Source organism: Falco naumanni, chromosome 12, assembly GCF_017639655.2.
Source record: "Falco naumanni isolate bFalNau1 chromosome 12, bFalNau1.pat, whole genome shotgun sequence".
NCBI lineage: Eukaryota > Metazoa > Chordata > Aves > Falconiformes > Falconidae > Falco > Falco naumanni.
Genome location: NC_054065.1, coordinates 6,497,203 through 6,515,246, shown reverse-complemented (window position 1 = coordinate 6,515,246; position 18,044 = coordinate 6,497,203). Strand labels below are relative to the sequence as shown.

The 18,044-nt window shown below is 44.3% G+C and overlaps 1 protein-coding gene across 2 annotated transcripts; it reads right to left on the bottom strand.

Annotated features, from left to right (window-relative positions):
• Positions 1-1,805: 1,805 nt before the first annotated feature.
• LOC121096458 (D-beta-hydroxybutyrate dehydrogenase, mitochondrial-like) lies at positions 1,806-16,651 on the bottom strand. Of its 2 annotated transcripts, XM_040612392.1 has the most exons (4): positions 16,239-16,651; positions 9,200-9,352; positions 6,262-6,392; positions 1,806-2,838 (listed from the first exon to the last, which is right to left on the bottom strand). In XM_040612392.1, the coding sequence occupies exons 1-4, from the start codon at positions 16,630-16,632 to the stop codon at positions 2,491-2,493; spliced, it is 1,026 nt and encodes a 341-aa protein (XP_040468326.1). In that variant the 5' UTR covers positions 16,633-16,651; the 3' UTR covers positions 1,806-2,490. The 2 variants fall into 2 exon arrangements, with proteins under 2 accessions (XP_040468326.1, XP_040468327.1); XM_040612393.1 differs by lacking the exon at positions 9,200-9,352.
• Positions 16,652-18,044: the final 1,393 nt, after the last annotated feature.

The window sequence follows — 18,044 nt, the reverse complement described above, 5'->3', positions numbered from 1 at the left end:
GTTACTAATCTTACAATTTCTGTACCCTACGGGACCTGCAGAGAAGGGAGTGCTATACCTATTTCATCACCGTCTCTTATGAGGGTCTCTTTCCTATTAAGACCAAGGACTCTGAAGTCATTCCCGTTGCATTTTTTTACATGTACTTGTCTAACGCTGTGCCTTGGAATGCATATAACTCAGTGGGAGGATTCCAGATGACTTTCAGTGGGAGGCATCAGGCCTGTTAATAACTGAAGCTCTGACTCTCTCTTGATTAGTTCTTTATATGCAGATCATAATACTAAAAAGCTGAGGGGGAAGATGAAAGATAATGATTTTGTAGCTGTTTTTCAGTTAGCTTCCACACTGACAGGTTAGGCAGCAATGAAAATACAAACTGCCTTCAATTGTCCCATCTGTTCTCATCCAGCCTGTCACTGTACCCTGTGTGAGATACTATGCATTGCAAGTTCTTAGTTTTCAAGACAAAGGAATAAATGTTCTGTTGTTCATCTGTTACATGAGGCTACTGAAATATTGATCACATGCTTCACCACACACAGAGCAAATAAAGGAGGAATTTTCAGTTGGAAGTTATTTCATGTCATCGGTGCCTGGGAAGCAGATCTTCCAATGGTACTGGCTCTCAGCAACGACATTGCAGTAGCTTTACAAACACAAATAGAAGGGAGACCATGTAATGGAAAGTGACGTTGTCTTTGAGGCAGAGAGAAGCACATGTAGCCTGGGCCTAGTAGAGAAACATCTGGGTGTCAAAGCTGCTTGTTGAGTTCAGAGCTACTTACTGTAAGGAAGGGTAATCTGCACAAAGAACGGCTAAGAGCATGAAAGCAACTCTTCCAAAGCAATGGGAGGCTGCTGAAATCCCTGAGGTCAAGCAGGGGGAATTCCTATACAAGAAATCAATTGGTTCAGTTGGAATAAGCCTTGTTCCCGTTCCCTTGCTTGGCCTTGCTCTGTTGTGGTTAAATGAGGAGAGTAGATGATAATCATCTGATTATCTTGCTGTTGATGGGCTGTGCAGCAGGTGGGAGCCCTGGCTTGTCCTCTTGCCAATGCCAGTTCCAGGGATGGGTCCAGCATTTGGGAAGAGAACTAAGATGTTCCGCAATCTGAAACAGGTGCAGTAAGATGGCTGTTCCACTGCTGAAGTGTATCAGGAGAGGACCTGGAATAGTCTGTGTGCTCATCTTGCCCATGTTCCTGACTCAGACTGCCTAATTAACCACCAAGAGAGAAGGTAACTTTTCTCAGTAATGAATGAAACATTAGGAAAGGCTTCCCATGAATAGGATGCAATTTCTGGTACAGACCAAAAAGTTAACTAGGTCAACTTACAGCGGTGTCTTTGGTTTGATATGGGAGACCTGGCGTGTGCAAGGCTGATGGCCCATGTTGCTGCCCTCTATCTACCAGTGTCACCACAGTTAATCCCAGCTATTCCAGGATCTTTGGGTCCCAGATGTCTTGGATTTTGTGCCATGCCACAACCAAGCCAAATTTAAAGCCGTGTTATGTGTAAACCAGCAATCTTTTCCAGTTGGTAGGAGGCTCCCAATGAAGCCACTGTGCTCAATTACTCTCATAGATACATGTTACCAAAGTTTTCCTGTTCATGATAATAGGCATGTTTTTGGCAGACCTTACTCCTTGTAATAGTAGCAAAACCAGAGCTCCAGGTGGAATATGTTCTTTCTAAGCTACAGGTTGCTACTGCATACCGCTATCAGTCACCCTGGTGTTTAGCTCTCTGACTGTGCTTCAGGTTAACACATTGATTAATCCAGACATTAGTTAAAAGATAGATTTTATTTAGGATTGAATATTCATTCATAAATGGAATATGGTATTTCTTTTTCGAAGTCCATGACATATTGTCTTTGTCACAGATTTATATAGAATACCTGAGAAAGTACTGAACTGTAGTTAGTGAAGACACTGTTTCCATATTACAACTTTATTATTCGGCACTTCCTACCTTTCCACAGTCACTTAACTTCATTCAAAGTATTTCAAGGTCTGTTGCTCATTCCTAACTTTTCCATTAACCTTTTCCCATCACCCCTAATACATTACTATTCAGGTTCCTACAAATAAGGTATCTTCCTCTGTGCTGTAATGATTTCAGGTGGGCTGTTGCCCTCGAGGATATGCTCCATTTTGTCTCCATCATGCCTGTAACACAGTAACCCAATATTAGAAAAAGCTGCATTAAATTTTCTAGGTGATACCTAAAGCAGCCCAAGTAGCCATATTTTTTTTTCCACATGGGCGAAATAAAGTTACCTAGACAAACGTATTCATTTTACATGGAGTCCTGTATGTTTTTCCCTATGAATAACTGACAGTTCTGACAAGGGAGACCCTCCAAAGTTTGTATCAGATAATTGCTGTCATTATACTGATTTCTGGGGGCATTAGATTCAGCCCTGGCTTTCACATTTAAAAAAACCTGCCCCGCCTGAGTCACAGTAGTACCAACATAGGCTATGCAAGTTTTACTTTACTCAGAGCATAAGACAAAACGGAATCCATCACAACAGTCGGGAATAAAGCACACACAAACACCAGTGCTTTTTCCTTCAGCTTCGCTACCATGTAACGTGCCTTGGGTGCAGGAGACATTAAAGCATCTACCATAGCATCTACAACTTCATTGCCGTTAGTGCTTCCTTCTCGGAGAATGCTGTTGAAAAAGTTTGCTCGTTCTTGAACGTACTCCTTGTTGTAAACTGCCTTTTCCTCTTCACTGAGTTCATTCCAAATCTCTTCAGCACTGACTGGTGGCTGAATTTTTGTAGAGCGTGCATAATTTCCTGGCTGAATAATACAGACCTAAAAGCAAGATGTAAAACTTATCAAGATACAATCAGTCTTTCTGAATTCAATTAAATACTATAGTCAGTAAAGCAGATCAAAAGATTTCTGCAGACAGATTTCTTCCAGAAAATGCTGCTTTGTGGAAATTTTAACCTTGAAAACCTGACTGAAATAAAATATATTCCCATGAAACCTTTAAGATTGCAGAGGTGCTTTGTTCTGACTTCCTCATTTCGCTCTGATGTTAATGTTCTTGTTTTGACTATTCAGCATACCTTCACAGAATGCAATAGTGCATCTTTGATTTTTATAGAATGCTTAATGGTATAAATGTTTTGACAATACTGAGACAAAACATTTCAGTATGACTTTGATGTCTCCAAAGTGGAGTACTTTGGATTCCTCAGTCAGTGCTAAATCTTGCAATTGGTAGTTTTTTTCCCCAGTTTGAGACAAAAGGAGATGTCAAAGAAAATTAGAAGGTCCTGGGGAAAGAAGTGCTGTTTTCCCCAAGCAGGTGTAACTAAAAGTAAAACAGGTTTTGTCAGCCAAGTTCAGAGTGGACCAAAGGTCCTGGACTAGCTCTCACTGAAGTCATTAGCAAATTCCTGTACATTTCTGTGTATGTAGGCTTATATTGAAAGCACGCAAATCCTTTGCTGCTCTGCCTGTTTTCTTTGCATGTGTTATTGCTGCTGTTCTGCTAGCTTCTGAGCTTCTGGGGGATTTCCAAGCAGGCTGAGCACTCACAGTATGCATGATTTTCCTCAGTTAGCAGTGGGCTTGTTCAAACTATTTGTAGATACGCAACATTAAAAGCTCCGTGGCATTTAACTGACCAGGTATCTAAAGACTACAACATAAGGTGAGGAAAAAAGGTGATGAGCTGTGTAAGACACTTGGGGATCTGCCAGATGTTCTCTGGAAAGTCTGTGGTAGTATAAAACCTTCATCTGCCACCCAGCCCACCTACCAGATGCTACCACGTGTATGTCAGTACCTGCACATGCCTGCCTTTTGGCCTGCACAGCAGTCATTACACTGCACACCGGAGGGGTCAAGAGATGTGGGGAGAAGGACGGGATGCAGGCAAGCTCCTGCAGAGAGACAGTGTGCATAGCTGGGGCATATTATGCTGCCTTAGGTACGTTTGTCACAGGGCATCTTTGGGAGCCCTCCCTTTGGGTGCTATTTTCAAAAGTGTTTAGTATTAGCCAAACCAATGCCCATAGTAAACTTCCCACATTTATTTTAAACAAAAGGGTTTTGAAGACTTTGTGTTTTGGAGATTTTTGGAGCTGGCTAGGAGGGAAGGAGAGATAATACCTTCCACCCCCGCCCCCTTCTTGATTTTCTGTAACCTTTCCAATGGAAGATACATACTTTGTCTCCTGCAGGCAGCCAGCTTGCCTGGCCACAGTACAGTGGGAGTACAGAGCCATAGCTCCATCTGTTCCTTGCCACCTCTGGGTTACTTTCTCCTGAAAGGACAAAGGTAACAACAGAGGAGGGGAGGGAAGAACAGGGAAGAGGGACCACCTATTCTGCAAGCTCTTTGCAGGGTAGGTTCTCAGGTAAATGCCAGCCAGTGTGTTGCGTACAGCGAGAAACAGAAAAATAATTCTCGTAGACATTCCAAAAACGTTTGTCAGCCTGGCTTACTGTACTGTGTGCTGGGGCTGCTCCGGGGGTGGGGGAACAGTAAAAAAACCAAAACGACCAGAGTAGCTAACCTGTTAAACTAAGCTCTTCCATGCATTTGAGATTATCCTCAGCTAATCGGTTGAAATCCTCATCATGCTGTGTGGTATTAGGATGTGTAAAATCACTTGCATTTTATAGCATTTTATATTTATCTGGGAGGGGTAGTTAATAGATGCATAGCTGTAACTTCTTCCAACACAAAGCTTATGAACAGTGCTGTAAATCTGTGTAGAGAAAGAGTACACCAATGTAAATCCTCTAGGGAAGACTTCTAGTGTTTGAGAACAGTGTTTCACCAGTGAAGTGACTCCAAGGAAAAAGCCTAGTGAAGCTACTTAGTGATCTAAGCTCCACGTTTGACTATCAGTGTTGCTTAGACAGGACACTAAGAGCACTCTTAATGCCTCTTAGGTTAAGAGAATGAAAACATAATTACTCTGCACAATACTGTCGCTTGCGGCGTAGCTATTCCCACAAAAAGCAAGCATTTAAGTACTGATCTTGGGAGAAAAGAGGGAGAAAGAACCCCCTAGGTAGGTGACGAGCCTTCCTTCTCGCTACGCAGCACTCAACATCTGGACTCTGCTCCCACAGCCACCTCGGAGAAAGTTTTGGATTCTTGGTACTGTTACAAGCATTTCACAGAGCATGGCACTGCTCAGGCAGGTCTCTCTCAGAAACTCTCTCCACTGTAGAGGATATGGAGAAAGGGTGGAAATGTCAGTGTTGGTACAAAGAGAAGGCATGCTGACCCACAGCTTCTCAGAACTGCAGGCATCACCCAGGTCCACTGTTCTCAGCAATTCGCAGCTGGCTGATTAGCCACAGAGAAACCACCTCTTTCCAAGGGGAAGCTGCATGCATGGATTCAGCTCTGATCTTGATCTTTGTCATTTGGATCATGGAGCTTACTTTCAGCAAGATTAGATACTATTTTGAATATGCTTGTACTTATTCTCTTGGCCAAAATTTCAATGTTGTGTTGGTTTTGGATGGGGTAGAGTTAATTTTCTTCATAGTAGCTAGCATGGGGACATGTTTTGGATTTGGCTGAAAACCTTGTTGATAGTACATGTTGCCGTTATCACTGAGCAGGGCTTACATGGAGCCAAAGGCCTTTTCTGCTTCTCACCACACTGGGGAGCGGGCTGGGGGTGCACAAGAAGTTGGGAGGGGACACAGCTGGGACAGGTGACCCCAGCTGACCAAAGGGATATCCCAGGCCATATGACATCATGCTTAGCTTATAAAGCTGGGGGAAGGAGGAAGAGGCAATGTTGGGAGTGATGGCATTTGTCTTCCCAAGTAACTGTTACACGTGATGGAGCCCTGATTTCTTGGGGACAGCTGAACACCTGCCTGCCGATGGGCAGTACTGAATGAATTCCTTGTTTTGCTTTGCCTGCACATGCAGCTTTTGCTTTTTATTAAACTGTCTTTATCTCAACCCATCAGTTTTCTCACTTTTACTCTTCCAATTCTCTCCCCCATCCCACTGTGGGGGGAGTGAGCAAGCAGCTGTATGGGGTTTAGTTGCTGGATGGAGTTAAACCATGACACCTCACATTGTTGTCAGGTATTCTTTGTGCAAGTCACTTGCTTCTTCCCCCACAAAAACATGCATTTCAGCTCTGTAGGAAGTTTCAGGAGTGAAACTTCTCTTTTTCTCATAGGAAAATCAATGTTAGAAATAGCAGGGAGTTTCACACAACAGCTACTTGTTACATCACTTACCTGGACGCCAAACTTCTTCATTTCCAGTCTTAGAGCATCACAAAACTTTTCAATAGCTGCCTTAGTCATAGAATAAATGCCATTTCCCAAAGAAAAATAGGCGATAATGCTGGACATGAAAACAATACGGCCTGGAAAGAAAATAGCACAAATAACATAACTTCACTCTCAATCTTCAACATAGAATCGATTTACCTGAGTCTTCTGAACTGCTGCTAACGTGGTATTTAGCATGATGCTGGTTTACTACATAGTATGCCAAAGCTGGGCTGCGTAAGCGTACAGTCCCAGCACAGAAGTGTACTCAGCCCTGTTAAGCAGAGAACTTCATGCAAAAAAATCTTTCTTCCATCTAGTGACAGATGCTGGACTAGACAAAGTATAACACATTCCTAGCATGCTTCTTATTCCTTCTGAGTCTGAGACAGCATGAAAGAGACAGCAATCAAAGCAGTCCCCTAAAAACTTTAAACTGGAAAATAGTAATAAGAGACTATGCTAGTAATAGGAGGACTGCAGACGAGTGGAGCAGATGATTTTCCCTGTGGTGGATATATGACCACTAACACAGTTTTTTCTGTGCTAATGATGTCTCTGCACCAAGACCTGCCTTGCACCTGTGCATATAAAGTCGAACCCAGACTGTACAGTGATAAGCTTCACCAGAGAATGATGACTTGGCAAAATGTGTGCAGCCTTATGCTGCCTTGCTGTAATATTCCTGATCTGTGCTGCTTTTTTCCCTTTTATAACTCTTCCCTAGTGCAGGCATGCCTTAAATAGCAAGAAATTTCTGATTTGGGCTGTGGTTCATTTCCATTGTTTACTTGTAAACTTCCATCACATAGTCATACCATAGGGTAAGAAATGTTTGAACATGGATATATAAATACGAGAAGTGAGAGAGAAGATGGCCTCATTGCTAACAATGCAGAGAACACAGAGAACACATGCCTGTTGCTGCCACAGATGCAGATAATGTCTGAGCCCCGGATCTGACCAAATTGTATAGGTTTGTGGCATATCAAAAGGATATCGTGGGAATGCAGTGAAATCTGTCATTTGGAATTAGGTTCCCTGTCTTCCTACACAGCGTCTGGAATAAGTCTTTTATACAATAACAGGGAACAACTACCAGCTTGCTGACCAAGATGCTACATTGGCTAGCCTGGCCAGCTGGAAAAATTATGAGGAAATGTTGCTCTACTCAGAGTAGGATGTCTAAATTCTAGGCAGGAGGGCAGTACCTCCCTTCACAAGTATTAATAATCTCGAAGTTTTTCTTGGAACAGGTGCTCATCCTAAAATGGCAGTAAGCCCTTTCCTTCAGAACATAGCTACCGGGTAAGTGATGGTAGGATGACCTCTGCTGCCTTTATCCAGTAGCTAAGGGATTTGGGGTGCACACCCAGGATGTGGGATGTCATTTGACTTCTCTCTTTGCCTAAGGTAACTGAAACTCAGCTTTCCTAGGAGAATGCTCTAACATTCACAATTCGAGCTTTTCCTTTGGAGAGGCCACTTGCTGACTGCAAAAACATGAGCTTTAGCTGTCCTGGCTGTTCCTGCAAGGAAGGACAGAAAACCTAGAATTCTTCCTCAAAGTGCCCTGGCCTCCTCTCCTACACAGGCAGGACTTGAAAATATGAGTGCAGGCAGTTAATAAAGACACCACTGACAACCAGGTGTGAGATGAAGCATGCTCTTTTGAGCTAAGGTACTATGTAAGTGCAGCTATCCAGGCCCAAATCTTCTAAAAGTTTATGCATGTGCTTAATATCACACACACAATTAGACCCTTTCACTTCAAAGTAACCCCCTGCAGTTCACGAAGTCAGAGAAATGCCTCTGGTGGATAAGCATTACAGAGTTTTAGCAGTAAGTAGGACATCACAGAAACGAAGTGATGTCTCCCCATCGAAGGGCCACATAACACACTCACTGGATATATGCAATAGCACATTCTTTTACAAAAACACATCTGGCTTGCAGTATTTAAAAGTTTTCTTTTTTCTTGCATCAGAATATCATCAACCAAAGGCAACCAAGCAGCAAGAAGCAGAGCAGTCAAAAAGGGGATGCTTGTATCTGGCCAACATGCTACAGTGACTTTGGGGGCTTCCAGATGAAACACAGCCCTTACTGTGCTTGGTGCTGTATGCATGCAGAAGAAATCCTCACCTTAATGAACTTAAAGTAGACAAGCTAAGCAAAAGGGGGAGAAAGGAAAAGGGGATCTTCCTTTCCAAAATACAGACGGGGACAGGTAGGGAACAAACTACAAAGCAACTGAGGCATGCTGCGATGCCGCAGAGGGCTAATTGAACCATTTCTTCTCAGAAGAAAGGATAAAGCCCACGCGTACGGCTGTCCATGCAAATGTATTTATCCCATTGGATATTCATGCATCTCTGTACGGCACTGTTTCACATACTTGAAGTTTCCTGCCCAGTGTCATAGAGAGGATCTTGCTAGGCCTGGAACTGGAAGCTGGATGTCTCTAGTTCACCTCTGTAGGGTCATCCCTCCTTTCCTAATTGCCAAACAGTAAAATAGTAGAGTCTAAGTAATAAAGGTAAGCAGGAGTTCATTGGATCTTCATGTTTTCTGATTGGCAGTGCTTATAAAGTGCTGCCTGGGCTTAATGATCTGCTGTAAGCATTTTTTCCTCTTTTTTGAGTCAAACTGAGTTAATTCATTATTTGGGAATACTTTTTTCTATGTATTTCTCTGTAAAGACAGAATCTTTAAGGTTATTTTTTCCCATCACGACTTTACCCTCTGTTCAGGATCAAGTTGCTCTTTCAGGCCACACAGAAGGAGGCTGTCATTTCAGTTCAATGAGAGACAATTAAGGCTTCTTTTATAGATGCTACGTTACCCTGATTATAGTAAGCTAATTATTCTACAACTCTAAGTAACAGTGGATTAGCATTACCCTTGTATTTCCTTAGAAGGGGAAGAAATGCCAGGGTTGTCCTGATGCTCCCAAGGAGATTCACATCTGCAAATTTTTCATATTTCTCCATAGACAGCCACCCTGTCTCACCAAATGTTGATATTCCTGCATTGTTGACAAGCCCCCAGAAACCTATGGAAGAGAAATGTCTTAGCAAGCATATTTCACTGCAAAACAACTACCATTAGGCGACACAAAAACCTCTAGTGATTTGGACCCTTGGAAACAATTTTTTAGTTGTGTTACCTTTTTGTCTTTTCTACTTACAAGTGCAGGCATGTTTTGTTTAATGAAGGTATGTAATTGGGGCCATTATCTGGACTATGTAAGTCTCAGTGCTATTTGATAATCACTCACTTTATAGTCGTCTTAAGTTATTTATGAATAATATGATCTGGGAGACTACATCTTACTTGCAATGTCGTGTACCATGATATTTTAATTACTTTAATCCCACTGTGTGCTATGAGCAGCTTTGTGACAATTATATTAAGCAGTCTAAAGGCTAAGGGGGTAATATTTCCAAAGTGCCCAACTAATTTAGGAGCCTAAGTCTTGGATCCTTTTCCAGGATTTGAGCTTTGATTCCTTCTGACATCTGCCAAAATTGGGTACACGGGTGTAGCACTGGGTAAAGTAACCAAGTAAGGTCAGTGGCTACAGTATTTTCTTTGATTTTGTACTCCTGTACAAGTCTATTCCTCACATAACAACAGGTTTTGGGGTTAAGGAGCCCAGCCCCCTGAAATGCAGTAAGATCCCAGTGTTTACAAGCAGAAATTTATCAGCAGCAAAGCTTGTTCTGACACAACTCTCTGCCAGAAAGTACAAGCCCTTTAGCCCAAAGTCACAGAACACTTCGTTTGAGCACTGCACAGTGCTAAAAACCTCAGCTGAGGGAAATGCTTTTTTTGTTGAAGTGTAGAGTGCACGCAGTTTGGAGCTGACATGCTGACTAAATGCTGATTAAGCCATGCTGACTTGTTCTTGCCTTCGTGGCACACATCTGTAGATGTACAGTGAAGCAGTGAGTGACACAGTGCTTTTGAAAACATTTCTGTTTCTGTCCTCAAATCCTGACTGAGATTTATTTCTAGGGTGACCAGCAGTGTAGCGAAGCACATAGGGTAGCCTGCCTTGCATTGAAATAGCTAAGTTTGCAGCCTGGTTCTGCCAGCTTTGACAGTTTTGTTTATGCATTTTTTTTAAAGAATTCTTGTACACGTCTGAAGCAAATGATTGTTTTGTCATGCCTTCTACAGGATCTCCAGGCCTAGGTTTCTGATGAAACACAGCAGGTAACAGTGCCTCTCTTCCTTCCTTTGGACACAGAGTCTGGGGCATGGGTGTGATGCTGCCCCAGCTGTAGCCTCCTGTACCCATGGTGGCAAAGACCTACTCAGAGGCCCTGTGGTCACCCTGGTGAAGGCCCTGCAGAAACCCTTGGGCTGAACACTTTTCTTTCTGATCTTCTCTGACAAAGCTACTGTGATGATTTCATGGTATCTCGGTCCTTCCAGAGTGGTACCAAGAACTGCTAATACCAGATTTCATTCATAACAATAGTTAAAGCTGAAACAGACGACTTTTTAAATTATTTTGTAAAACAGATCTCTGTATGCTTTCCTAACATATATACAACACGCTACTTGTATTACATAATGAAACTGGTCTTTAAACAGAGAAAGAAACAAAAGTTCTTTCAGTGAATGTCTCATTTGCAGAGCAAAACACTTAAAATCAGGAATTTACTACACTGAACTTGGATAACTCTGTCCTCCAAAGGGGATAAATCATTATTGAGCAGTCTGTCACACAACAATCCTTGACACTGGATGTCTTGTAACTTTGGATGCAGACTGACTGCTGTCCTAGTAATGGAGTAATTCCTGTCTACTTGCCTCTTTTCCACTGCCCCAAATATTAGCAGACAGAGGGGAGGAAACAGCCCAAAAAACTGCCCGCTGGAATTGGCCATCCTAGACTCTCTTCTTCCCCCTGCCACTGCCCTGTTGTTCCAGGGCCTTCTATCATTCTGTGGCTTTATTTCTCCTTCTTAAAATGGAACTGGCCCCATAGGACTGACCTCCCAATAAAATGCTTCAAGATCAATGGATTAGAGAGTCCTCTGTAAAAGCTAATTATCAATACTTTTGTACTTGCACATGATCTGATCTGCAGATGGGCTGAGTCGCTGCACATCCCATCTGTTTCTACTTAAGGCTGGAGGTCTCTGAATTCAGGTTTATTTTTACATAACCCAACTCTTAACACACCACCAACTAAAGACTGGCACCACTGTAAAAGATTTGTTCCCTGATCTTCTCAGTTTCACCTTTTCTAATTAAAAATAATATGTCATTTTGCTTCTGCCACTGCATCCTGCACAGCAAGAACGTTTGCTCCACATATCCCTGAATTCATTAGGGCTTCAAAAATACAGTCATTAGACTTCAGACAATTGATTTTCTTCCTCTTTCTCTAAAATGTGAAACAGAATTTAGCTTGCAAGGCTTAAATTTTGTCTCTAGTCATTTGTCTCATGCACTTCAAAGACTCCAGGTTGTTAGCGGTGAGGCCAGCCTGTGTGTGTAAACAGGCAGAGCTCCCAGAATAATGGCTCCTTCTTTCTGTGCAGTGGCCAAATCAAAGGTCAAGAGAGGGAAAACTGGCTTGAGTTAAACTGAAACAGACTTCTCTGAAGAGAAGATTAAGTAAAACATAGAAAGAGATTTTGCTCAGTGTCAGCTCAAAGTATTTTGTTTGCCCTCAAGCAAAACATAACTGTTTCTTAGAACATTTTAGCATTCTCAAATGGGAAACATTCTGATATTTTCCAAAAATTTTCCTGCCGCTTTGGCTGAATCAATTCACAAAGTTCTCCCAAATAACAAACAGTTCATTATTGCCTTATGTCACTTTTTCAGAAAACTTCTTACCTCCTGAGAAACAACCTGCCCAGCTATGTACTCGGGGACCTCAAATCTGCTTTGATCTTCCTTTCCTGAAATTTTTGTGGCAAAAACTAATGCCATAAATGTGCATACAAAATCTATTGTATATTTGCTTAGAGAAATGCAGCTCAGGTAACGTAAGAAATACAGTCCTTACATGGAAATCTAGAAGGACAAGGCACCCGTAAGAATCAAAGAGCTGAAGTGGAGAGACACTGCATTTCCTTGGACTGTCTGTGCACAGACACATTAAGAAAAAGCAGCTGATGTTGGATCTGGAAGGGAAAAATTACTCAGACTGCCCAAACAGAACCGAGTCCAAGCACGTTTTAGGAAAAAGAGTGTTAGAACTATGCTACAGTGGGCAAGAATAAATAAACTGGAAAGCAGAACTGGGAATCAGAGAGATTTTCATTGATCTCTGTGTTGGGAAAATGGATCCTGAGGACAAAGATTAAAAAACATAAATAAATATAAATAAATTATAAAATATAAATATATAAATAAAAGATACAGCCAGGGATCTACAAAGTCACTTTAGGAAGCCTAACAAGATTAGTGAGGCTTTCAGCAGAACACTAGCTCTCACATAACTTCCCAGATAATTTCTACTTCAAGACATGTTGACTGAAAGGCACATATCCACAGTCCCTATTAGCCCCAAAAGATGCCTGGTGTTTTTCCAGAAACTCTTAAGAAGTCCTCTTCCTATTCAAGTCAATCAAGATGTGTGCTTGCAAAACCTTTTGAAAATCAGGCCGTTTCTGTGTAGGTGCCTAGACACAGATATTATCTGAATTCGGCCAGATTTTCTGAACTCAAACATGTACTCTTGGTATCAGTGATCTGTGGAGTTTCTCATATAAACCTGAGCCCATGCAAAAATGTCAGGCTCTTTCCTGAAAGATTCCAATTCAATACTAAAGGAAACTAGCCAAAGGAAGGAGTGTGATTCGCCATATTTCTATTGAAAAATGAAGAAGGGAACAAACCAATCTGTCTGTGGCAATGCAGGGTGTCCGTGGTAGCAGGCCAGATGGGACTCCTGAGTTTTAGGTACGTACATTCATGAGTCACCATCCATTGCTTGGAATATTATGCTGTGGCTGTCTTCATTGCAAGGATGACTCCATTTGTATAGGAAGTCTGGGCTAAAATATGGTACCATGGGCCTATGGGTGGATTACGTGAATAGGAAATCTTAAGTGGAGGAGAGTACTCAATGGAGTAGGAGGCAGGACTAAAACTAATATCCCTCCCTTCCAGCTAGTTCCATGTCACCCACTCACAAGAGGCAAGAAAAAGAAGAGAAATTCCTGTTTTAAGCAGAAGAAAATCAGAAAAATACTGAGGTTTGCTGTAGAGCCTAAAAAGAGTTGCAAATTTACATGCTACAAAGTCCCAGTCTACTTCATATTGGCTTTAATGCGCAAGTGCAAGACATTTCTTCTTTCTAAGCAAGGACTCTAAATAAAGTCACCTTAATGGGTGTACAAGCCACAAAGCAAAGAAAAACAAAGGCATCAGAGCCATCAGATTTTCATGGAGGGAAGTTAGTTAGCTCTAGAGAATGAGCCACGTACCATGGGAAATTGATTTGCCATCCTTTTCAGATTGGTGTAATTTCACAGTCTAGCACTGAGCAAGTATTTACATGGGAATAAACTATGAAGTGGCAGAATATCCAGGCAGGTGTGTTACCAGTACTTCGGATTTTCTACTCTTGCGTTAACAGAGAGAGACAAGACAAGGTGGAGCTGTGGCTAGTTATCTCATGGTTACGGCATAACTAGAAGGTGTAGGAAGAACTGTGTTTTATTCCTGAGATTTTACACATTTTTTCTACATTTTATACTGAATAGTCTACTTAAAGCAGAAGGTCTTTTATCTTTCAGTCTTCTGTAAGTCTGCTTATCCCGGAAATGCCAGAGCACCATATTCCTCCCTTGCCACCAGCAATCACTGAGTGAGACTTCTTGGACTCATTCTCCCCAGAACCAGGAATTTCTTACGCCTTTCCATGCAGTGAACTGGGTCAGTGGGAGAGTGTGACTCCTGCCACCAGTGGAGTCTGCAATTAGGTGGTTAAGTTTTCATTGGGACTCTAGGCAAAAAATACAGGCTTTGCAGTGTAGAACTGCAGCCTCTTTCCTAATAGAAAAAAAAATCATTAAAAACAACCTTTGACTCAAATAAAAAAAAAATACAATTCCTATCTTTAACAAAAAAAATTGGTTAATATGAGAGCTAACCTTCAACTGAATCATTAAATTTAAACTGTTTTTATAAAGTTAAAATACCAAAGAAAACAACACATCTATTTTCAGAGGTGCCAAGAAGGAACACTCCTACTGAAGTCTTTTGCTTAAAGACTCTACATAAGTAGAGTATCCTCACAGTTTCTTTACATTTGAGATAAAAATATTTATGCCCCTGTATAGTATAAATTATGAAGACGACTTGTGGCATTTACTCCATTAACATCAGACATTAAAATAACTCCTTTGCTCCTTTTCATTTAATAAACTTAGGAGAAAGATTACTTGATAATTGCTGTTTTCCCAAATGGCATAAGTGCTATCTGGACCTATAAAATTTCTTTTCTGCCTTTGTCGAGTACCCTCAAAATGCTGCAGCAGCAGAGCTGACCAATGGAAAAAGGTTTCATAAAATGCATGCTCTGTCAGTGCATGCCCAGCCGTGTTACAGGTGTAACAGCCTGACTGACAACCCAGGAAATCCACCGTGCACAGGCTGTGTGCGTGCTCCATTTCAACACCAGCTGTGCTCAAGTGTTTTCCCTGGCCTCTCCGGCAAGCCCTGATGTCTCCAGTGTGATTTGCCTTGATCTAAAGGCATGTCCACACATCTGTGAGCAGCGAGGACGGCCAGCCACCTCGTGCTGAACTGTGGACTCGAGTCTACATGACAGCATGAACACAGCCATTGCGTAAACTGCCAGAATTACAGGATAAATTATCAGTAACACAGAGTTTCAGGGGACCCCGTCCCATCGAGCCTATAAGGGTTCTTGTAAGTCACCTGCATTGTCTCTGCAGCTTGGGAAGGAGCCTGAGAGGGGAAGGCTCTGCCTCCTAATCAGATAACATCAAGATCAACCATAAATACACATACTTAATGAGCGGTGCCTAGGCTTTTTCTTCCTTTGCTTCTTGTTTCACCCCCTTCCCAATGTGCTAATGAACCAGGCAGGCAGAGGCCATACACTGCATTAACGTTCGGCCTGCTTTATCCTCCGCTTACATTCCCCGTGCGAGCACGAAGCGTTTCTTTGTAATTCTGAGGGGATCTCACTTCTGAGCCTAGGCAAGCGTGCTCTGCGCCAGGTGCATCCCCCTGTGTCACCGGGTGGCTCCTGCCCTGCAGCCGACAACGTGGGAAAGGAGGTCACCGTGGCCCCATTACCTGCCCTGTGTCACGTGCTCTGAGGGGATAACCCAGGATTTACGTTGTTTGCAGTTATTCATTGCAACCTGAAGTCTGCCTGTTCCCCTAGGCGTATGCTCTCTGTAGGGTGTGTAACTGACGGGTTTCCTTTTAACCCCTCTTGGGATTAGCTGGACAAACCTCAAGCTGTACAGAGCAGCAGCTGGTCTGGTACAGCGTGGCCGCTGCCCTCACTGCGTTTCCTTTATTTATTCCCTTGTTCACAAATCGTGCCCAGAAATACATCACTTTCCCACCGCATCCATGGCGTGCACAGTTGTCCCCTGCTTTCCCTGCTGCTCCTCCAGCCGGATGGGCTTCTAGGGACCCCCCAGGCACATGGGGATTCCCTCTTCTCTTAGCCAGGTGCTAAAGGTGCTCACCTGTGGTGCAGGGATGTGCACCCCCTTCCCCCGTCAGCATCTTTGGATAGGCCCCGCTTTGCGTACTGCTCAACTAAGCACCGGAGCATTTATTAAATATAAAATACCGGTGATACTACAACTAGCGGTCCTGGATTAGCACAGCCAGTGCCAGTGCTCCCCCGCCGCACGCCGTGCCCGTCCAGCCGCCCCTCTGGGGCGAGCAGCCCCTCGCCTCGCCTCGCCTCGCCTCACCTCGCTCGGGCAGGTGGCTGAGCACCAGCTCCTTGGCGGCCAGCACGTCGCGGGCGCGGGTGACATCGAGCCGCAGGACGCGCAGGCGACCGGGGCCGGCCTCCCGCTGCAGCCGCCGCGCCCCCTCGCCGCCGGGGCACAGGCAGCCGGCGAAGACCGTGAAGCCGAGGCGGTGCAGGCGGAGCGCCAGCAGGTGCCCGAAGCCGCTGTCGCAGCCGGTGATGAGCACGGCCCGGCCGGCCGGCTCCAGCGGCGCCGCTCCGCGCCGCCACAGCCGCGGCAGGAGCGGGAGCAGCAGCGGGAGCAGCAGCAGCAGGAGAGGGGCCGCGGCCCACATGCCGCCCGCGCCGCCGCCGCGCCGTGTGGGCGGGAGGGAGGGCAGCGCCCCCGCCATCCCCTCCCCGGGCGGCGGCCCGCAGGCACCGCCCTCGCCCCGCACCGGCCGCGGGGAGGAGGGGCGGCCCCCGGGCGGCGGGGCTCGGCAGCGGGCTGTGTCCGGCGGGGGGGCACCGAGCCCCGGGGGGTCGGGCTGTGCCCGGCAGGGCTCTGGTGCCAGCGGCCGGCGCTGCAGCGGAGCCGTCGATGCGAGAGCATCCCGCGTGTGGCCGCGGCCGTGCCGTGAGCACTCCTCAGCCCGCTGCAGGGTTGCGTTATGGTTGTTCTGTATGTGTTATAGTGTTGAATTTACACAGGTGTTCGTATCGCCCGGGTCTGTTTCTGCTTTGCTGTGTCTGGGGTGCCTGTTAGACGCTCCATGATGGAGAATGCCTGCTTCTTGTCGGCTAACATGACAGTTATGCATTGCTGAACAACCATCCCCGGGAGCTGCGGTTAGAGGAGAAATTTGATTAGGTGGTGTTTTCGCTGCCCTTTCTTTCATCTGAGAAACTCTCCAAGCAGCTGTTGGAAGGGATAGCATGTCATATCTGCCTCTTTGAGTAAAATGAAGTGGTTGAAAGGACCAGATGCCTTTATTAATTGCGATTTAAAGTTGGCTTGTGAAAATACAATGGGGCCAGAGTCATTCGTTGACATATGCACAGCAGCAGAGGAAGCAGCAGGACTTCTGCATGGCACAGGTCTCCTGTAGGCATCGTGTAATAGGGCTAAAGCCTCAAGTGGCTTGGAAAAAGGGGTTATGCGTTGCTGCTGGGAGACAAAGTAGGAAGCAGGATGGTTAAACCTAAACAAAGATACCCAGATACTTGTCCTCAGTAGGATTTATCTGGTTGTGCTCCATCACACTGGGAGATGTGCCCTTTTTTAGCCTTCAAAAGATCACTTGGTCTCCTGCAACTACATGAGTCACAAAGCTTTGTCTTTACATTTAAAAAATATTACACAACCCTTAAAATCATGAGAGTTGATAACAGCCTGTCCTCCACTCAGCTTCCCTGTCTGCTTCCCTCCAGCATAAAAAGATAGGGAGGGATTCCAGATTCACCTCCCCCCTGCCTCCTACCCACCTCTTCCTCTGCGTCTGCCAGTCTCTACTCTCTCAGCTTTTGAGTCCCGTTAATGACATGAAGATCACAGACAGTGACAAAACCATTCTCCCAAAGAATAAAAGGTGACCCAACTAACCTCTGAAATCTTATGCTGTCTCTATTCCAAATAAACTTCAAACGATATTAAAAATGTGGCATGCTGCCATCTGAAAACAGAGGCAGTATGTTGTCAGAGCAACAGAATAATTTAGGCTGAAAGTTCTGGATTAGAACCGCATCCTTCACAGAAACAACTTCATGACTACCTAGGCCAGTAAATGAGGCCACTTAGGTCCACAGTGCAGTATTTGCAGTGGCA